Consider the following 23650-nt stretch of genomic DNA (forward strand, 5'->3'; position numbering starts at 1 on the left):
TGCCCTCTGCAATTATAATGAAGTCCCTTTAAAAACATAACAGGTAGAAATTTTGGTATATAGTTAAGGACATATAAATGGTTAACCACTTTTTTTTTTTGGCACTCTGAGAAATGAGGTGTTCAGATAATTGAAATTCTTGGATGACTAGAGTTTACCCTTCCATTGAAATCATGTAATAACAATCATTTTGAAATGTAATTAATACTTTCCTGACTTCTTATAAAAATTATACTGAACATGCTTTGGTCTTTCTTGATCACTTAGACATTATTATGAGTATCAATGATTGCCCTATGCTGTAATAGTATACTATGCCATCATTGTGCCCTCGGGAGCTATTAAGATGGGTAGGAATGCTTGCTTCTTTATTAAATGGCCATAGACTATTGTGTTTTTTCAGTTCTGACTTTTCTCTGTCATTTTCTTTGGCTCCATGTGCTTTCGCTTTTCATGTCTCAGTGTTCCTAGTGGCTGTCCCTCTAGAAGTGTTTCCACTTCCTCGCCCACTATGATTTGCTAAGGAGTGGGAATCAAATGGCCAAGTTTATTCAAGTTCTTTGTCATAAGTCAATTCTCTCCCAGTGAGGATACAGAAGCCTTCGAGCAGCACATGGGCTTTGTGACAGTGCTTTAGTTGGGAGGCATTTTCCATCTCTTGTGGACTCTCTGATGGTCTTCTGAAATAGTGGTCCTGCCAGACCATAGTCTCTTGGGCAGCAGAATTGCGCTACATAGGCTGAAAACTTCACTTTTGATTAAAACACAATGTTATCATTCTTGCTCACTTCTTTTGAATATCAATTATGCTGCGCTCCTGTTTTTACTCTATCGGGTGGCAAGATTAGGCTGAAAGGTAGATTATTTGCAGCAGTGACTAATATCACCAATTCTTGTATTTCCTTGAATTCATTGCTCCAGTTTTGGAGCTGGTTGCTGTGCAGCCGATATTCCCTTTTCCGTCCATGTAGTGCTGTGCATGCCTGTACAGCGCTGTAGTGCTGCTGTCTGCAAGCTTTGTCAGAATCCAGAAAGGCTGATGCGTGCAAATCCTGATTTCCCAAAACAGTGAATGAATTGTGTGTAGGGTGACTCCCAAATCCCTTTAAATAATGCGCTCCAGTAGCATATTTCCAATTGCTTCCTATACTACACCAAATTTGTAATGAAGTTTTAAGAACACTTCTCTTGTGAAGATGACATACATCTATTGCGTATACATTGCAATTAGAGTAGAAAATTGGAGTTGTTCCTATAAAACGGAACAACGGAGCAACTCTAATTATGGTCTTGTTTACACTTCTACCAAAACCATTATTATTTGTTTGTTTGAACCAAGTCCCCTTTACTTCCTTAGAGGCATCATTGCCTAGCTAAGTGAGAAATTACACACTTGAATTTGACACATGGGGGTCATTTGTTCCCATGTTGCACAGATTTCCAAATAGATACCAGTCTGACATAATTGAGAAAATGGCAGTTATGGTCATGTTGCAGCAGGTTTGGCTAGCAAATGTTTATCCTTCAAACAGAGCTACAGACAGAAGCCTAATTAATGGAATTGTTAACAGTGGTTTCCTATTTGCAAACATTAGTCAAGTTATATCTTCAACAATAACACATATGCCCAGATATGCCTTTTGTTCCCTTTGATATATTTAACTAATGATTGTATTTTATATGTTCTTCCTTATAGGAATCCCAACATCTGACTGCAGGATTCACCTTACAGAGTAGGTATTTTTAAAAAATTCTTCTTAGTGCAAGCATTCACATCTTCTCCTCTCTCTCCCTCACCCTCTTCTCTTTCCTACCTACTATTACTGAGACATAAAATAACAATAACATGAAGTCATATGGTGATACATCCAATTGGTTCCTTGTTTCCTCTGTTCTTAATGGCAGGAAGCTGTTAAAAGGGATAACTGGAAGGGCTGCATGTTTGAAGACCACTTGAATTCAGAATAATCGTTCGACAGTAACAATGTGGATAGTAATTGTGTGTACCCTTTCTTTTCAGAGTGGAGCGACCCAACCAGCAGGGCTTCCACAAAGTCAGTATCGCTCAGGTCGTGAGTACTTGGGTTTCCAAAACACGCGTCTTTGGGAGCATTTGGCAAAGAAATGGTGCCGCAGTGCTAGGCAAATCTTGTTATCTCTCCTGCTCTTCAAAATATGAACCTTGACTCATTCTAATATGGAGTTTGTTTAGAGGGGAGAACGAGGTTTCCCACAGTAATCCAGGTAACAGTAAAAATGAATGAGATCATCATTAGACTCTCTAATGATGTAGACACATGCTGGGTCAATACCTGAGATAGGAAAACAACTGTGATTCTTGTCTAGTAGTTTGAGCACTGGGTGACTTCAGCCACAGACATCATTATCCACAATAGTCAGCCACCACTGACTAGGATGGAGAAAGGACACGTCTAAGCCACTGTGATTGGACATGAAATGTTGAGAATGTTGAGAGGCTTGCTCTGGCCATTCAGACTGAGACCTCACTGTTTGCAGGTCATCTGATGACTGTATATTAAAGACAAACAAGGGCAGCCAGGAAGAGATGGAATAAGAGATTACATGACACCACACTGAAGTTCAGAAGCCAGGGCCCAGCAATTCACTCAGCACCGTCTTCATTTTTTATTAATGTGAACCGAAGGAGGGATATGGAGAAACCAATTTCCTCAGATTAACCATTGTAGATTTTGTAATATTCATTTGTCCAAGAGTATATCAAGGGAGTATTTCTCTCACAACTCCTTTTATTCCTAATAATAGAAAATGGAAGTCGACTTTTCTGTGTGAGTAATAGTCACATACTTGAAAATTTTCAAAATGAAATAATTTATTACGTTGAAGTGGCCTAATGGCACACTTGAAGTGAATTGCTCACCTTTTGGAAGATCACGAATAATTGCGTAAAACAACTGGGAACCACTCCCAAATAGATGGAGTCTCAGAGAAAGTCAGTGGCGTTTCCGTGTTCTGGTTCTGTTTAGCAGCAAAGTACACAAAGCTCTGACCCCATCACTCATTCTCTTATTTGCTTTTCTGGCCTGATCTCTGCCTTCTAATTCTTTTTTTTTATTGTTAGTTTCAGGTGTACAGAACAATGCAATAGTTACCCTTTTCACCCTCACAAAGTAACAACCCCCCTCCCACCATCCACTGCCCTCCCACCCCCGATATCATGCTTATCTATTACAATTCCATTGAATCCGTTCCCGCACTCTACTCCGTGTCCCGAGGTTATATGTATATATAATTATAGTTGACATACAGTATTATTCAACATCAGTTTCAGAAATACAATGCGGTGGTCAGGCCTCTACATCAACTATGAAGTGGACTCCCCAAAATGGCATTGGTCCATCTGGCCCCCTAAGAAATGCTTACAACGTTATTGATTGTATTCCTCTGACTATCTTTTTCTATCCCTGAGGCCATATTGCAATTACCAATTTGTATTGTCTCATCCCTTCCCCTCTCCTTCATCCCCACCCCCTCCCAACTAACAACCCTCAGTTCTTCCTCTGTGTCTCTGAGACTATCTCCATCTGCCTTCTAATTCTAAGTTCAACTTCAGCAAACACGAATTCTCTATTTAAAGAAGCAAGAAAAAATAAGAGAGGGGTGAAATAAAACTCTAACCCCAATTTAAGAACCAAATTATATGGATACATGGAAATCAAAGTTGTCTTTAATATTGTTCATTTCAGCTTTTCCATTAATCACATTTTGAACTGCCCTCCCCTTCTCATCCTAATAAACAACAGATCTTATCCTCTTACCTTGCCCCACTCCCATCCAAAATCAATAAAATTCTCTCTCTCTCTCTCTCTCTCTCTCTCTCTCTCTCTCTCTCCCTCTCCCTCTCCCTCTCCCTCTCTCCCTCTCTCTCTCTGACACACACACATGTGCACACATGTGTGCACACACTTGAGCATTTAGGAAATCAATGCAGGTTTCCAAACATTAAAAAAAATACAAAAATATTTTCCCATTGTGAAATTATCTTACTCCTAAAGCCAGAGTATTAGGCTCCTGCTGTGAAATATGCTGATTTCCATATAGACCATAAAATACAATATTTCAGTAGTCGTAACTAACAGAAATCAACTCATGAATTATGGTTTATAGTTAGAGGCTGCATTTCCAGAGAACAGCACTTCATAGCACAGGAGTATACTATACTTTCAATAGGACCAAGGTTCTCTATTGGAAGCATCAATAAAAATAGAAGACACTGGGTCCAGTTTATGAATGAGCTGCTCTGTTTCACTGCTTGATCTAAAGTCTAAGCATTGTCCATCAGATTTTGGCTGGAGAAGTTCCCTTCTTATGGTAGCTTACGGGCTTAACACAGGGCAGATAAGAAGTATGATAATTATTTTGATTTTTAGCTTCCAAATGTTTATCAGCTTCACCATTACTATCATTCTCCCGTATTTTAGTACAGTGCGCTTTTTAAGACAGCTTCTAGGGTTTTCCATTTGGCAGGGTAATCCTTCAAACAACTAAGAACATTCTGAGTGTAGACAGACTGCTGGTGGCTGGAACTCGGTGGGAACAGTCCGTAAATTGGCCCTGCTGCTGGGGAGATCCTTTCCCATGGTCGGCAAATGTCCTGGATATATTCCTGCCATTTACTGCAGTAGAGAAAGATGAGAGTCTTGTAAAACAGAATCCCTTAATTACTGGGGTATTTTATTAGTTGCCCTCATCTTGGCCTCTTTTCCCTGGTTGACGAAATACAGATCTTCCATTTGAGCCTGGATTGTTTATCAGGACCGCATGCATGGGCATCAGGTCTGAAAACGCTGGCCCAAGTGTGTCTGAGTACAAGCTGGGAACCAGCCAGGCTCCCTCCAAGTTCTTGACAGCCACTGCTCTCTCTGCGCATTTGGGAGAAGTGGGACTTTTCTTGCTCAGTATACTCCATTGATGCACAGTGCTTTTTCTAGGGCATCCATCCGTGGGGTGGCATCCTACCTGGTCCAGCTGGAATTCTCATTGCCCATGAGGCAAGAGCATTAGACTGGGGGAGTTTCAAGACCGGGGTGTGAGTGTCTGTTCCATGGCACTGACCTAGTATTCAGAGGATGCGAGTTTAAAGCACAGGGGACTTTATTTTTATTTCAATGTATACCGATAAAGCCCCTTACAGGAAATTAAGCAAATTAATTAGCATATGTGTATACACATAGGTACCCACACAAACATTCGTCAGAATTCAAATGTGAACGGTTTTACGCTTTAGTAATTAAACGTAACAACATTAAAGTGCATTTAACTTTAACCCTTGATGGTATCTGGAGGAAAGAAGAACCAGCAGTTTTTGATTCCATCAGCCTCATGAGTCTGCGCTGTATTATAGTCTTGGAACAGGCTTCACCCAGGTCTCCTAAAGCCAATGGAGTTTCTAGCCTCCTTCATAAAAGGTCTCTGTCCCCGCAAAGAGGGTGGAGCACGGGCTTACAAAGGTCAAATTGTATTTCTCAGGCTGTGGAGTTGTATATTTGTACAGTCATGCCATGCCTGTTATGCTTCTAAAAGATGCATTTATTTCAGTTACAACAGCCAGGGATGTAATGGACACACCAGATATTGAATTACTTTCTGCTTTCTTAATGAAGCCATTAAGGCGCAATGGAGGAGAAAACTGACACCAAACCCAAAGAACTTGGATTTTCCTGAGTTGGATTGCTTCATCTGATTGATTATCACATCATGTCAATACAGTGGCTCTACAAAACTACACGACCTTGTTGGTATTTTATGGGCCATCCTAAATAGGAACAGATACAATATACTCAGTTGCCCTGAGAAGCATTTTCAGACACCATCCATGAACTCAACAGTATCCATCTAGTGACTCCTTGACTTCAGCTAATGTTGTGAGTACGACTGAGAAGATGGCAGCTCCAAATGTCCAGTTCTTTTGTTACACTTGGTTGTTAGCATCTGGACTCTGTCCAGCTGGAAACCATCCAGACCCTCTTTTAATGAAGCAGCTCCTGTGTTTTAAGTCATGCTCTCGAGAATACCTGGATAGTTTCTATGAAAGCCCAGTGGAAGGGCCTATGTAGCCATGATGCTGTTCTCTCCTTGCCATAAAACCAGTTCCTCCACTTAGGGCATTAGCTATAGGTTTGAAACCATCCCAGCCATTGACCCAGAGAGTTAATGAAAGGTGTTGGGAGACAGACTAGCTGTGGCCAGCCTTAGTTTACTTGTGGGTGACGGTATGCACGCCACATGAACAAATCCTTGGATACAGCATGAGTTAGGAGCAAAGGAAACTATACCATCACAGGAATGGCAGAAGTCTCAGAGGGCGATCACTGTGCTAGGCTCCACCCATGCCAGGTGTTTTTACATACGTCACCCTATTACCCTGGCAATCCATCTGGGAGGAGCTCCAAATGATTCCCATTTCACAGATGAGAAAAGCGAAGCTAGTGCACAGTCCCTCCACGTGAAGTGTTCACAGTCCTGTGGGAAGACAAACTGACCGTGCACACTTATCTTGAATGGACAGTTTGGCTATGAGTAAACGGAGGGGCTGAGTAAGTTATATCACTCCTTCGTGGGAAAACTTGAATGCAGGCTAAAGGTTGCGTAGACTCAAAGCCCTCTTCTTCCAGCCAGGCCACCCTCCCTCATGGTATCTGATGAGTTCAGAGATTTGGTGAACCACATTTGACCTTTTGAACCTGGACGCAACCTTCAAATAGACTTACAGAGTGGAATTTGGTAGGAAGGAGTCCCACAAGAAATTATATGTCTCTGCTTTAGGTGATACAAAATTGAATCAAAATTACTTCAAAGAAAGCATTCTTCCTGAACTGTTCTCTATGTGGTATGAAGATTTCATTACCATAGAGAATAGAAAGATTATTAGAATGTTTTCCCATTTGGTATAACCAATAACAAGCCTTATATTATTTCCGAGATGGATTTTGAATCCTCCCCCCCACCAAAAAAAATCCCTCACGTTCGTTACAACCCTGACCATCCTCCTGCCAAAACTTTCATCATCGAAAACGTTTCCTAAGAGAATCTGATGTGAGATTTGAGAACTGCCGCGCCTTACTGCAAAGCAATAACCCATCTCTCTAGCAATTTCACATATGCTTCCCTAAGTAGATGTTTGGTCTACTATTTAGATACACGTTTGGTAGCAAAGTGACTGTGAAATGAGACAGGAGGAAGAGGACTGTTCATTTCTTAATCAGATTAATTCTTAATCAGAATACATGGTCTGGTCCTTGGAATTTAGAAATACTACTGATCCACTTGAGGCTTACCCAAGCCAAACTAAATTCCCCTGACAAACTGGTAATCTCGGTGACTTTAACTAGTTGCTGCCATTCTGGTTTTGAAACTGCGATGTAAGCCAACTCTTGCTTTTTAGCTGCCTTGTATGCCCTGCATCTCAGGGCTTGCCAACTTTTCCTAAGGACTTAATATATTTTTGGAAGTTCTCCACCACATCAGGGACAGCCACCTGGGAACACAGAAAACAAAATTTGGCAGCCTGTTCAAGCTGTGAATTAAAGGTAATTCACAGTTTGAAATGAATTAGCATGAGGTCCTTAAGAAGAGTAATCAGACATCAAGAGGATTTTATTTTGAGAATTATATATTGGTTAATGGGACAACAAGCAATATTGGCATTTGCAATGTTCTCATCCAAAAGCACTGGTGTTGCTGGCTCCTGACAGGTGCCAAGACTGAAAACTGGGGCTCCTTCAACAAGAGCTGTGGATTTCCACTTTCATTACCAACGCGAAAAAACAGAGATGTTTTTGCTCGGCTAGCATTAAGCCTTGACAGATCAGAACTGATTTTTGTGCTGTTGTTCATGTGCCTAAGACTCGTATATTTCAGGTAGATTTTGAGACACCTCTATAATTAGAAGCAAAGATCTCTTTCTCTTTCTCTAAGGGAAAAGTCAAGCATCTCTTCTACCTGATTTGCATCCATGTTTATATTCATTCATCGCACTTTCATTTCTTTCAACCAAAATAAATTATGCCCCTGTTGTGTGTAAGGCTCTGGGCAAGGCGCTGGGGTAACACCACACATCCTTCCCCCAAGGAGCTCACAAGTTCGTGAAGATTGGACATGCATTGATAACTCCAATACCTCAACTAACGCATATTTACTGAGGGACTACCATTGTGCCAGGAGCTTTCTCTCTTTACAACAAGCCCATGGGAGTCCTTGTATTATTTGCAATACAATACCTGCATTGTATTCTACAGTGGCAGAAACCAAAACTGAAAAACTTTGAGTGAGTGGCCCAAAGGGCCACAGTAACAGAGCCAAAACAGGACAGACTCCAGAGCGCATGCGCTTAACCTGCACCCAAGCCCTCCACGGGTGCTTTGAAGATGGCCCTACTGATTTGAAATCAGGTGTGATCTTGCCCAGGGATTAGGCCAAAGTGGACCAACCACAGTGCAGGCCCAAATGGTCCTTGTCCTTTGGGTTTGCATCAGAGAAAGTATTTGATATGGATACTGTCACTGAGTTAGGTCTCGTCATGCTGCACCTGCTGATGCAGATGTGCTGTAAGCAAGCACAGGACCTGGAGCCAGGTGGTGTCACCCTGTCTGTAAGATGCTTCCTTTGGGGAAACAGAAGGATCCGTGCCTGGAAGGGACTTACACCACCACCCAAAATCCCTCTACGGTTGATTCCGGTGCCCTGTGATGAGAGCATCCCTCTCCAGAGATCTCCATTTTGCCATACTAAAATCAGAAAAAGAGAACTGATATTTAGGTCTGTTTTTATGAGAGCTTCATCCATCACCTTTTATGCATACCAACTTGTTTGATAATTGGAAAGTTGCTTTATAGCCTCGTGGTGGCATAATTAAAAAAATATTCCCAGTGTTATCAACCAATGGCTTATTTCTAAGCTCTTGTCAACATTTTGGACAGTAACTGGGAGTGAAACAAATAATGCTGATGGAAAGTATTGAAGTTAATAAGCAAAGGGCCAAAATTAAAGTAATTCCAGTTGTATAATTGAACATAATGTCATGATCACACACACACACACAAGTGCATGCACACACATGCTCTGTGCCCCAGAATATCATGTCCCTCTAATGCTACCTGATGTAATGAGATGCACACACACACATGCATACTCTTTTTTGCAGCTGCTAGAGAGTAAAATGCTACGAACAGGGCTACTTTTCCTGTGCACAGTGGCTGATGATTGTAAAGCACTTTCACACAATGCATTAGCCTCATGTTAGTGTCACAGCAAACCTGATAGCCAGGTGCAAAGAAACCAGGCTTATAGAGGGGGAGATATTTGCCCAGCTAGGGAGTTTGGAGCTGGGACTGGAATCCAGGATTCTGTATTAAGATTAGGACAGGCTGCCTTGTCCCCAGATTCCCCCGGTGGCTACAGGGTGAAAACTCATGGATCAGAGTGCTAGTCGGCACTATAAATGTTCAATTATACAATTATACTAGTCTTCCAGGACCGGGTGAAGAAAATATAGCTGCAGTGTAGACAAGCCGATGGATCATTCCTAGAAATTAAAAAACAAACAAACAAACAAAAACACCCAACTGAGACTGAAGTAGATGAGAAGGAATATCTGTCCTGCTTCTAAACTCTTCATTCTGCTTGTCCATCCTATCTAAAGTGTTTCATGCACAGCCAGATCCTTTGCCACAATTATGTTATCAGGAACAATATGTTTCAGTGGTCTGCTCTTGACACCTTCTCAGAGCTGCTAAAAGCCCTTCCATTTCACTGATGCGTGGGGAGCAGTGTTCCTAGAATACCGCAGATGCTTGCACAATTACATCTGTAAAATCAGTTGAAAACTCTGACAAATGCCTTTGTGGTTCATCCATCCACTGTCAATAATGAGGACCAAAAAAAGAAAAGATCTCAAAGCAATTTGTTTGACATCTCTAAATATGCTGCCAAGAGTGTGACAGAGGGATGGAGAAGGGTGGGGTTAGGGTACGCCTTCTGAAAACCAAATGAATAAAAATTTTTTTCTTTCCTACCCTGCGGGATCTTGGCGCCTGATATCTACCAGTACCACTCCTAATGCCTAAGGTTCCAGGGTAACAGAAAGTGATGAGAGAGAAAAGGGACCCGGGGGTGGTGAAAGGTAACGTTTACACAGAAACCAACCTACAATTTTGCCATCTGCATTGCCCAATTTTGGGAGTGACCTCATTTCTGCGTAAGTTGCCCGCTTTTAAAAAACCCCAGATAGAAATGGACATGCAATATTACTCAGACTCCATAGTGAATTGTGCCGCCATCGGATGAGCTCGTGCATGGGCTTTGCAGTCAATTATTCACATTACTTCACTCCCCACATTAAAGGGAGGAAAGTCATGGTCAGATGGCTTAAGTGAGGTGCCCAAGATCACATACTCATAGTTTTGCAAGGCTCAGTCCCAAACCTCTTGAGCCTAGTGGAGTGCTCTTTTTGCAAATATCCGCCAACCGCCATTACTTCTCAAAAGTGTTGTGTCCATGTGGTTTGAATCAACGGATCAATTCTCAATGCTGACAGAGAACAATTGACTTAAAATTAATCACTATGTGTACCACTCCTCTCCTGCTTAGATTAGATATCCCCCCAGCACATTTCTGGATGTTTTGCTGTGTTGAGAAGAGTGAGTGTATTTTCCAACTCACCTACTCACATCCAAGGTATCATTATTTGATTTAGTGATAGTTTGAACATTTATAGAAGAATTTGAAAACTTAAAAGAAAAATCACATATGTGTTATCGCAAATGTCTCTATTTCATCTTTTCTTATGGCAGAATAGTATTCCATTGTGTATATATGCCACATCTTCTTTAGCCAATCGTACACCTGAAACCGATGTAACTTGACTAACTATTGTCACCCCAATAAACTTGAATATAAAAAAAATTACATACATTTTACAATCTGTCTTCGAGAATGGAATTTGGGGTTAGGTCCACCCATCAACTTCATGCTTTTTGGGGGGTGCTCTCTTATTCTGAGATTGAAGAGTGCCTGACACCAGTGACCTGTCTTGACCTTTACCTACTGGATTAAAATTCCAGGTTGCTACTGTGATGACCGTCCCTTGAAAATTAGATCCTGACAGTCAGTAGGAAATGTAAAAGTTCACTGCTGCCAGGAATGTTGAAGAAAAGTTGCTTACAGTTGTTAGGGACAGACTCTTAATTGAAGTAATCTGCCTTTTGGTCTGCTAGAAAGAGTTTGTGTGTCTGCCGGGAGGTTGGGGCATACAAAGTATATATCTTGATGGATTTTTTTTTAGCATGAACATGGCTGTGGTTTGAAGCAAAGCTATTTTCTGCATGAAATTTAAATCAATTTTCGCTCAACTTATACAATTCAGAAAGAACTGTGGTACTTAGGGTGGCAGGAAGCCAAATGCACAGTGAAGATGGAAAGATACTCCAAGTAGGTACTTCTGGGGGTCCGTCCCAGGCAAGCCTCAGTGGCCCCAGGGGTCCAAATGGCAGCCATTTCCAAACCACAGATTGCTGTGCCCTAGGCTCTGCACAGTAAGGAAATAGGGAGCAGCCACACGACAGACTTTCAGATCAAGTAGGCAAGCAGTCACTGATTCGCCCAGTGGCATAAAGAGCTTGAAAGGGCTTGAAATCATATTGATGTTCCCCAAGCCAGGAAAATGAAACAAGCAATAATAGGGTATGTCACCTCTGACGAGGATGAGGGATTGAGGCATTTGAAATTTCAGGTATTCTCTGTCTGCCCTTCCTTTTTGCATTTCTCTCTTAAGACAAGCACATCATGGTGAGTCTGGCTTTATAATGAGTTGTGGGCTCTGTCTGTGGTTCCATATGGGATTTTTTTTTCTATTATTTGACTGGGCTTTTTAATTTCTTGTTGGACATGCTCGAAACGGGATTTTAATGTGTGTTTCTTACACAACACAAAGAAAATATTGCCTTACCTCTCCAAGAGGAGCATTTTCAAATCAAAAGTGAAGATCTCACTCTGAAAAAGTCGGCATTGGCATACGCTTTCCCACACGACAGATACCAAATATTGGACAATATCCGGTAGTTGCAAGTGAGGGATTTGGACCAACAGGAACTCTTATCCCCCACTGAGGGATAGCTCTGTCTGAAGACCTGGGGGGCATTGCCTCTCCCCTCACTTGAGAGCCTCTTCATTCTGGTTTCGTCAGTCTGTGTGCCAAGGAGACGGGATACTGACGACTGAAGTGAGGTATTCCTCCAAACCCAAAGACTGCCCAGGAAAGCCCAACACACAAACACCATCAGTCTTGTACTCCCGAGGACTGTAGAACCTCACGTGGCAACTTTGGCTCTACTAACATAGTAGGTTCACAAGCCTGTGAGCTCCTTAGGGAAAGGGATGGTAGAGATTTGCCTGTGTTTCCTCAGCAACTGGTACAGGAGTACAGGAGCTGCTGTATACAGTCGATAACCAGAAAACATTATTGAGTAAATGGTAGGCAGTGAAAGAAGAATCTAGAAGGTGTCAATTATTCTAAATTAATATTAACTTGTTGATATATTTTGTTCTTAGATTCCTTAATCCAGATTGAAAAGGTAGCATGATAAGAAAAAAGATAAATGTCTGAATGTGTGCTCCCATGTGTGTGTCTGAGTACAGGGTAGTCATGAAAAGCAATATAATGTAGAGATTGAACTTGCACAGACTCTGGATCCGGGTTGTCTGGGTTCAAATCCCAGCTCCATGGTCATTTAGCCATGTGATCTTGGGCAAGTTACTTCACCTCTGTATCACTCAGTTTCCTCCTCTGTAAAATGGGGATATTAACAGCACCTACATCATAAAGTGCTTATCACAGTGCTTGGTACGTAGGAAGTTCTCAGTAGACCATAACTATTGTTATGCTCATGATTAGCGAGTGCTCTGACTCAGTGCCATTTGCACTGCGTTTCTAATCTTCAGCCACTTGCAGAGCCTTTCACTTCATTCCCTGACTTGTTTCAGAGGTTCCCAGTTGGAGCAAGTCCTCTTTAGAACTAGCAAACCTGAAATGCATTGAACATTTCCTGTGTTGACCCAGCCACCACAGCCCCCGAGGATAAAAACGAAGAATTGCTAAAATGTCTTCAATCCATATACTTTTAGTACTAGGCACATTGTTCTCCTTCTTGGAGTTTTTTCATCACAGCATCTTATCACAGCCATAATTGTACTTTGAGTTCTGTGATTATTTAAAAAAGTAAACAATAGGACTTAGTGAGTGTCAGGCACTATGCTAAGTGTTTCATATCCACTAGCTAATTGAATATTCACAACCCAATGAAATGTAGGCACTGCTATTACCCACATTTTACATAAGACAAACTGAGGTTCATGAATTGAAACTAAGTTCTCACCACCAATAAGGCCGGGTTCAAGTCTTGAAACTATACATCCGGCTGACTCCAGGAAGAGACCCCTGAACCTGGCCTTCCCACATAACCCATGCCATATCCAATCCCAGAATCCACCCGGACTCAGTTGTCTTGGGAAATGACAACACCTCCTCAGAGATAGCAGAAGACCAGATCTTGACCAAGGGCATTCTCTGGCCTGATTCTAGGATAGCCTCTCGCCTTTTGCAAAATCACTACTAGACCAGTTTCCCGAAACATAATTGTGGATTCCTTGGTTCACATGTATATGAATAAATAACTGCTTCTGAAATATTATAACCAGCACATTGGCAGGTTTCTGATCAGGTAGAACAGAACGTTCTTCTGAATTCCCATTTTTTTCATGTACAAAAGGGGATTTACCTGAATGAGGAAACGTGAATAAAAGTCCATGGCCTCGGCCCCGCCCTTCTGTGAAATAAACACTTGATTCCCTTGCCTGGGCAAATCATTCTTGATGCTACATATCTGCTTCTGTTTCCTCAGTGGAAAAAGCCATTTCAGATGCTGCCTTTAATTATGATCAGGTTTGACTATGAGTCCCTTGAGAAATAAGCTTGTTTTTGCTCGGCGGGAAGGTAAAATAACATTTAAATAGGTTTTAAAAATAAGAATGGAATCTCAGAAGACACACTATTGTAGAACACATTGTATATCAAAATACATAAGCACATAGTTGTAAGAGTGCCTTCGTAAACACACTGCTGAAAAACAATCCACCGAGGTGCTATTTCCTTTACTCCTAAGCACTGAGTTAAGAGCGGATTGCCATAAAGCAGATATGCACTGTTTAAAAATATTTGTGTGTGCGTTTTGAGACTATCTCTTTCAGGCCCCATAGACTAATCTTTTTTCTTCCCTTACTAGGAAAAATACACTGTAAGGAATTTAGTTAAGTGATATATTAAGTGAAGATCTAAAACAGTTTTACAAGATGACAATTCTGAGCACAAAAATGTCTTCAGCAATTTGATTCTGAATATGGCGTAAATTAACGATCAAATAGAATCAGAGAGGTTCCATGAAATATTTCCAACCTGTCCTGTAATTTAGAATTTTACACCTGTTGTATTTGCTACTGGCACTTTTATTATTATAAAAGCCTGAAACCATAGATAAAATAAATACATCAGTCCAAGTAAATGAATTTTCGTGTTCTGGAAGGTAATTGTTCTCTGGACAGCATGAATTATCCTGGTAAAGAGACCACCTCTGTGGAAGAGCAACTCTTGCAAATACCATTCTTTATGTAAAATTTTATGTGAAATTCCTAGAAGCCCCATTCCACAATTATGGAATAATAGGAGATATTCCTAAGCATACATCCCTCTATCGCTCTTGCTAAAACTTTTAGATCTAAACTAACGTAACTTGACTTTTAAAATCATGTTTCAATTCAAACTTGTTGTCTTTTAATTCTGTGCAAAAGAAAATTTGATGAGATATAATGAGACAGTTCATTATGCACATCAGAGCATGTCAAACTGTTTCCAGTTTGAAGCTGTAAAACAATTTCCCACATTTGAACCTGTGGTCTAAAACTCTTTTCTTAGTTTAATTCCAATAATGTAAATGGTGCATACATGGAACGGTTTCGCAGCGATGTGTGTCATAAATAGCATTTCAATAGCTCCTTCTCAACAGAAGGCAAAGGACAAAGCAGATGAATTGTGATGGTCTCTCAATGAAAAAAACGGAGAAAATGCCCATCCATGTGCCCACTCCGTTAGAGTACAGTTAGACTGTGTGATGGTTATCACTGAGTGATTATAACTCACAATTTTACGTGGGCGAGAAAAATAATAGACATACAGAGATGTTTTCCCACTTGAAGCAAGCCTGTCACAAAAAATTCTAGCATATATTTCCAAACAGATGAAAAGGTAATTCTTCACCCTTAAAAAAGAACCCTTCACTTTGAAAATGATTCACTGCAGGTTTCCTCTAAATATTAAGTTCATCTCATGCATTTACAATATGGCTTGATTTTCAAAATATCAATTTACATGCGCTTCCCAGCAACAAATCTATTGTGCAAAGTGATGCATAAAAAGGTAAAAATATTTTTTTTAAAAATCGGGGTCCGTGGTTTCTAGAGTTTGCTTGTCATTAATATTAATTATTTATAGTGCAGCAGCTTTCGCTAACACAAGTAGAGATGGAGATGCCACAGGCTGCCTCAGAGGTAGTTCCATAAGGCTCATTCATAATTAGCGAAATGCCGTATTTCAGCAGCAATCAAACACAGCCTTGTTCTTGTTCTCATGGGAACCTAATCCTTCAGTCCCTCCTTTCCCCTTCAGTTTGCCTGGTTCACGGACACATTCCATGAGCTGAAACATCTAACAATAAATTAGTGAGAAAAGTAGAGCAGTTTTTATGACTACCATTTGAAATGGAATGCAGTCCTTGGCATGTAGAATATTCACAGCCAATGTGAAATGGACAGATCAGTAACTGGAAATGTGGCATAGCATCTCTTGGGATGGGAATTCTTTAAAGAACCCTTGCAGCCCGTGTGGAAAGGTTACCTGGAATCATCATTTCGAATCAAGCCAAATGCCACTGAAAAGGGAGCCAGGGCTTAGCTGTGCAACATCATTCGAGATCTGTGCACCCAGGAACCGTTAGCACATCTGTAATGCAGGAGACACACCTCTCCGCTTTCAATAAGGCACCGGATGGCTTGGCTTTTTAAAACAAGTGTTTAGTCTTTGTTAGAGAGGAGGTCAAACGACGCAGGAACATTTACAGCAATACAGAGATTGACATTGGGTGGATTCTCTATTCTTCTAAGATGCTTTCTTTGGGAAACTCTTCTCCCTCTACATGAAATTAAACGGCCCCTGAAATAACGCAAGTATGTCAGCCTTCACCCAATAACTGGGCTAAACACAGTTTTAAACTTCCATGTAGAATTCAGCTTGAACAGTTTACCAAAGGGCTTTCTCAGCTAATTCATACAGGGCTAATCCTGGCTCCTTTATTTGGTAGAGCACTGATTTCAGATTTTTTTTTAATGTAGTTGTCTTAGATAATTGTCAAGAATACATTGAGCTTTTTAACTTTGAAAAGCAAAGGTCCATTTCTGCATTCAATTGTGCGTGAACCACCAGTCAGAAATGTGGCTCTGGGTGGTTATTTTGAAAATTTTACTATATTGACACTAATCTCCTAACTGAAAATCAGATTTTTACTGTGCTTTTCAAAACAGTTCATTACTAGTGTCAAACAACTTTCCTTGGAAGCTTTGGCTGTATGGTTTTATTTATGCCATGCAAATGATGTGAATATTTGAGACCAATATATTCAGGGGGAAAGAAAATGACCTGCTTCCTGTCAGTTATGTGGATGTGTAAGGCAAAATCATTTTAGATATAAAATAATCTGGATTTCACCTTTTCTAAGTGCTCTATCATAAAACATTACTGTGAAATAGTTACCATGGAATATTGTTATTCAGAAAAAAAGGACACCTCTGATCCAATACAGAGGGTGCCAAAGAAATGTATACACATTTTAAGAAAGGAAAAAATTTATTAAAACTGTGATAATATATACCGATATATATACAAACGATGAATACAAGTCACGTTTGACTTCTGCAATGACAAGAGGTGCTCAAAATGGTTACCATCAGCGTTAATTTTAATACAGGTGTTTTTTCCTTTCTTAAAATGTATATACATTTTTTGGGCACCCTCTATATTTGGGAACTAGTGGGTTAAAAAAAACCTAATAAGTCTTTTTGGTGTAGGAATTCTTTGAACCTTTAATATGCTAATGCTCACTGTGTTTCTACAGGGAGGGGTGTACAATGGGAAATGTTTCCAAAACTGACTTGGCCCTGGAATTTTGTTCCCAGAATTCCTCCCTGCATTGTGTGGAATAACAGGCCATGTAGATGGGATGCCAGCGTCTTAACAGAGTTCTCTGTGCCTATGTAGACCCAGTTTCAATATCTACCTACAGTAGAGATGCTCATCATTTTTTACCTTGCTACCCTCACCCCACCTTTCCTCTAGTTGCCCCACCAGAACAGAAAGTATGTTTTAAATCAAATGTCCCTTTTAGGCAACTTAGTGCAATTGTAATTTGTATTCAAAACTCACAGAGGCTTTATTTTCGTATTGATAATATGGAGTGTATTCCGAAATCCCACCAACTTTTACCACAAAGATTTCTTTTGTGAGGCGCCTTTTGTTGTTTTCCTTTTTTTTTTTTTCAAGACCACTTGCAACTGTAAGTTGTCTCCTGGGTGATTGACTCCTACCCTCCGATCATCTTCCCTCACTGTGGGGAGAAAAGCTGGCTGAATAGAGAAAGAAACGCTACACACTCACTGAACATTCATGGGAGATAATTTGCTGCCATGTTTTATAAAACCAGGGACTGGATGTGCTTAAGAGCTTTTTATTAGATATTGCCGAGAGAGATAATAGTCCTATTATCCTGGTGACTTTTGAGACCATTCTGAATGCTGGTATTATTGAAAATGCAGTAATGAAGTCAAGTCTCAAATCTACGCGTGTGGATTGTCTGCTTCAAACTGTGTCTTCCCCAGCTGGCAGCACTGGGCTGTCTTTGCCCACCCTTTGTGGGGATGTGTTTTTGGACTGCAAACTTGCATAACATTCGATTGAGAAAAAACACCATTAAGAAGTGTATGTGTGTGTGTGTGTGTGTACATATATACACACACACACACATACAGAGGGTGCCAAAAATGTATACACATTTGAAGAAAGGAAAAAAACTGTATTAAAATTAGGCTGATGTAACCACTTTGAGCACCTCTTGTCATTGCAGAAGTCAAACGTAACTTGTATTCATCTTCTGTTATCGGTATATATTGAGTATTACAATTTTAATACAGTCTTTTCCTTTCTTAAAATGTATATACATTTTGGGGCACCCTCTGTATATGTACATAATTTTGGGAGGGAGGTTCCATCATACACAATCCAGAGTCTAAAGGAAAGAATTTCCCATTTTGCCCTGGTTTTCTGTGTGTTACTCAGCTGTATCAGCACCAGTAATCCAGAGCTGATGTATTCCCTCCTAAACAGCCAAATCGTATTTTCAACAAAGCCAAGAATATGCCCTTTATTTAAGCACTTTCTTGATAACAGATCTCCTATGATGAAGAGCATTTACTGTGTAGTTAAGCTTCTGTATATGCCTACACTGGAATTTCTGGTCTTTTGATCTACACACTTAAAACAGAGATGTTTCCGTGTACACAGTACTCCTTTTAACTGCCATTTTTAATTACTTTATTAATTTAAACAGTTTTGAACACATTTTATAATAATGAATATAACATACAAGCAATTTATAATTTTCATTGTTTCTTATCTCATTCAGATTATCTGAGGCTTGATAGTAGATAATTAGTTGACTAGATATGAAAGCATCCAAAATACTGATGGGTAGCAGAGATGCGTTCCAATTAGGTGACTCTTTCTGCCCTCACCAGTTACATATTTTTCTTTGTATTTATTCCTGATGTATACGCAACATTAGTAATTGCATCTTGTAAAATTTGTAGAGAGAGAGATGGTTCTGTGATTGTATTTGGAATATATTGTTCACAGCTACCTTATAATGTGGAGAAACTCAAATATTGATTTTTTTTAAGTTTTGGGATTTACCATTTGCCTTTAGGTTTTCTCATGCATCATTATCACTACTTACTTTATGCATGCATGTTAGAGACACATTTTTGCAAATATGTTTCTCAGCAATTGGTAAGGTTAAATTAAGAAATTTGGCAATAAAAAAAAAGAAATTTGGCAATGGAAGAATGTGACACACACACACACACACACACACACACACACGAAGCTGGTACAAAAGTATGGTTTGTAAGACTGTACCCTCGTTGGGGTTGGCAGTTGCTGGGGAAACATGGCTGCCAATCACACACCTAGATCTTGCTAAACTCACTGTCCATATGTTAAGCTCTTCTTTGCGTTATCTTGATTTTCTAGGAAGTGGCCATCCAAGCGCATTTAGTTTGCAAAATCTGGTTGTTTGATTGCCTATTCACTGAAGTTTGAGATATCAGATTGAAATATCATCCAGGGTGTAGCAAGTTCCTCTTTCAAGGGCATTTAAAGGCACACCAGCAAACTTCCAAACGAGATTCATGGCTATTCTTTGAGGCAATACCAAGAGTGGATACAGTTGCCCAGCTATCTTGTCAAGTTGTAAAGTCATCTTCTTGTACAGACGTTTCTCACTGTGAGTTCAGCCTTCTTTTGCTGTTCTTATATTTTTCTTTCTCCACAGGTAGAAAGGGGATAGGGTGGGAATGATGCTGTGTGTTTTTATCTACAAGGAGAAGTAGAAATTAGATTTTTAGGGGGCCGGTCAAGTGGCTCAGTTGGTTAAGAGCTCGCTCAAGAGTTTGAACTCTGAGCAACAGCAGTTTGATTCCCAGCCCGAGCTGAGCAGCCGCTGAGCTGCCAACAGGTGGCAGGATGGTTCAGCTTAAAAAAAAAAAAAAAGGAAGTGTTGCCAGAGGGCCCCGGTTTGGATCCCACATGTGAGGGCCAGTGACACTGCCCTCCACAAAAAAAAAAGAAGAAATTAGATTTTTAGGAGCCAGAAGATTCTTATATTTGCCATAAGATAACGTTCTGCCTGCGCATCAACCCCAGGTGGACCTGGCCTTGGGGCGGGACATCCTTATTTTGCTTTTCTTTCACTGCAGCTGAATTCTGATGAAAGCCAAGAGAGAAATAAATTGAAAAGTTCCAAACAAGGGCTCCGGGATTCGCTGATGCTGCACTGTGTGTCCTCTGTTAAGGTCCAGTGCTCTCTAGCATGTCTCTATCATTTGGTGCATGGTCAATGAGGGATATTGAACTCAAAGAGAAGCAGGCAGACTACTGATAGAATCTGGCTCTGCCAGTTGGCCTACCTTGAAAGCCCCTAATGGCTTGGTTTCAAATGGGTAACTGATACAGTTTTTTGAGAGGACGTCCAACTCCAGCTGGTTGGGGATCCAACTCAACGACTTCAAATCAGCCAAAAAGGGTGGCCAGGCTTCTCTGCATCTGTAACTTCTGATTGAGCAATTGAGAACTAGGAGTCTTGTTGATGGTGGGATTATCAAAGATAACAGTGTTTGTTCTGGGGAGGTGAGCATTGCTTTTGAGGTGAAGCTCAATGGTTTGACTTTCTCCCAAATTCCACAAACACAACAATGGTCAGAATAGTATTTTTTTTTCACGAATATCCATTCCAGTGTCCTACAATCATGTATAGATTTATGCAGATGAATCTAACATAGTACAGCAAATTACTGCTGTGAGATGTATTTTAGAATTATTTCCTCGCTCAGGCTAATGGCTACAATCAAATAAAACATAAAAATAGGTTTACATAGATTGTTTTATAAATCAGATAAAGCTTCATGTTACCTACCATTGGAACTGGCTACGTTTTTTTGCAAGCAACAGAAGGGTTGTTCATGTAATACTTTCATTATTTCTAGCAAGAGGAAAACAAAATAGAAACAAGTCCATTGGATTTAGCCACATTAACTCCCATTAAGTGTAATTTTTCCTGACAAGCTCTCACTCTCATCTGATGATGAGTGAAACATTGGGAAAAGTTACCTGAAAAATTGCATAAACACTAATGAAATATGCCCTTGTGTTTTAAGTGTGCCCAGTTCAGACATTTAAAATAGAGCCATTTATAATGTGTTAGCAGCCAGACTCCATCTTGTTTGAAATAAATTTATTTTTCTACTTCTTGTGAGACTCTAACTCACTGTAAAAAGACTCATGACATTTCACTGCACTAGGCGGGTCACAAATTGAGTAATGTGAAATAACATCATTAGAGAACTGAAGAAAATGATATAGCAATAATGCATTTTACAGTAAAATTTGATAGTCCTCTAAAGATCCATGAGTGTGTTTGTTTACTTTGAAGTGTAAGGACAAAGGCTTCAGAATGGAATCAAGGGAAACACCCAAATTAGACGAATCTTTGCCAGATAAAATGAACAGCTTTGCTAGCCTACGGTGAATTCAGAAAAGATACCAGATACTTTGCGAGCCTATGTACTGTCTGTGAGGACATGTCAATAAGGCTACGCTGGAATGAAGGAAAGTCCTCTGGTGGCCACACAGAATAAAACAAGCTGTGAGTCACAGGGGTCTTGTCCTGTCCCAAACATTGATTGAAAGGGCACTTTAGAACAGGAGAAAGAAACAGCGGGGCACCCTCATTTGCATCACCAAACACTAATGATGGAGGCACTTTTACAGACACACTGTGTACATAGAATAAGTTCAATGAAAAAGGAGCTATTTTACACTGGCCTTTACCCCACCAGGATTAAAAAAGAAAGACAAGACAAAGACCATTTATCTATGTAACAATACACCACGTTTTTAAAAAATGAGGCAGAGTGCAGAATAGGGTAAGCAGGAAGCGTGGGTCTCCCATGGCTTTACCTTTGCCACTTCTCTTCTTAACCAGCATGTCTTAGACCTCCAGAAGACATCTACTTGTCGAAATAAGGTAAATATGAATGACAATTAGAATGTGCAGGAATCTAGCAGCTGACCCTGACTCCAAGCAGGCTTTAAAACTTCTTAGGACTTTAAAATCATGCTGCATTAGCAGGGGCCAAAATAAATTGCTGTCTGATATGTTCGGCCTTGATAAAATGAGTTGGGGGTTTGAGTTCAATGCCTATGGACAGATGTTCCACACACAAAAAAGTGAGGCTCTTAATTGGCACTAATTAGCACCCTTGTTGGCAGGGAGGGATTGACAAGGTTATTGCTGTGGCACCCTCCCCCCCTCCACCACTGCCGACTCCCAGAGCTGTTCTTTACAGGACAAGAGGAGGGCAATGTAGGTAAACTTACATTCTTAGTCTTCAAGGATTATTTGTGCCCCCAAACAAAGAGAGAGTTCACATTTCTAAGCTGTCAATTTAGTAAGATTCTTTGCCCAGAATTTGCATTGGCTTTTATTTTTAATTATATAAAATGTAATTAGTAGGAAACAATCAATAGAGTAGAGTGACAGGCACTTTTGTGTTGGTTGGTTTGTCCCTGCTTAAAGAAGCAGAAGCAAAAAGAAGAAAAAGGCCTTAGTAAGGATGAAAAAAAAAACAAGCTCAGCACGTTCTGGATGTTCGCACTTGAATAGAAAACAGGTGAAGTTTTGGACTGGCACAAACAGATTCCTACAACGTGCTGTGTGGCACAACTTTTCAGTTATTTCTCACCCCTTCCATCTGTAAAATGGGTAGCACCACCAGCCTCATGAGGGGGCTGAAGTATCGCTCCAACGAGTGATGGCGAACAGTTAGTATGTGATGAAAAAGGAACCTGTGACTACGTTCTAAAAAAAAATTACACAAAGCTATGCAGAAATATTCTTTACATTTCTGCAAATGCTCCTCGCTATATAATTGCAAGCTTGGGAATTATGCAAAAGTAGTCATTTTTGCATTTATTCCATTTAGTGCTAATAAGGAACTCAAGGAATGGATTAAAGCCGTGTTTAGTAACATGACAGATTTCCTTATGCTGTAGCGTGATGGTGTACATTTCTGCAGAGCCGGAGGGGGTATTAAATCTAGACTGAGCCCTTATTTTCTCCCAGGAAGACGAAGGGATTAGATCTCCAAAATGAAATAGATCCAAAGAATTCTCATCCACAAGACCCATGGGTGTGTGAAATCATGTGCAGTTGGGGTGGTCAGATGCCGGGTTCCTTAGAAGCAGAGGCTGACATAGGCATTTCCTGAGAATGTGCTTTAAAGAAGAAACACTAATGAGGTGAAGAGAGCTGGATAGGGTAGAGGAAGACAGCCAAGCAAGGCAGTGGTCTCAGCCTGATCCCACAGGGAGTCCTATTTGTCCCTTGTCTGTCAGTCATTGCATAGGGGCTTTCTCTCCAAGGGCAAGGTGGCTCTCTTTCTGCCAAAGGCAGTTCTCTGGAGAATAACCCATTTAGTGAGCCCTGGAGGAGGACCCAAAGCAGCCAGAGGACCGGGCCACCAGCCCGGTGACAGGAATGTGGGAAGTCTCTCTGCTCCAGGGTCTTGGGCTGATGGAGCCAGGTAGTTCTACCAAAGCAGGGCCTTTGAGTTGCTGAACAAGTTTCAGAAGAGCAACACTTTTGTGAGCAGAAGGAAGTCCATCCCTGAATAGCACAATTAA

The 23650-nt window shown here is 40.6% G+C and overlaps 1 protein-coding gene across 1 annotated transcript in view; it reads left to right on the top strand.

Annotated features, from left to right (window-relative positions):
• The window catches only part of AFF2 (ALF transcription elongation factor 2), a 487333-nt gene that overhangs the window by 331026 nt on the left and 132657 nt on the right, over positions 1–23650 (top strand). The window contains exons 6-7 of the mRNA XM_019654146.1: positions 1697–1733; positions 2021–2054. Of these exons, the coding sequence (XP_019509691.1) occupies positions 1697–1733; positions 2021–2054 (71 nt within the window). The remainder of the gene's footprint in view (positions 1–1696; positions 1734–2020; positions 2055–23650) is intronic.

This window comes from Hipposideros armiger, unplaced genomic scaffold, assembly GCF_001890085.2.
Source record: "Hipposideros armiger isolate ML-2016 unplaced genomic scaffold, ASM189008v1 scaffold_214, whole genome shotgun sequence".
NCBI classification, from domain to species: Eukaryota; Metazoa; Chordata; class Mammalia; order Chiroptera; family Hipposideridae; genus Hipposideros; species Hipposideros armiger.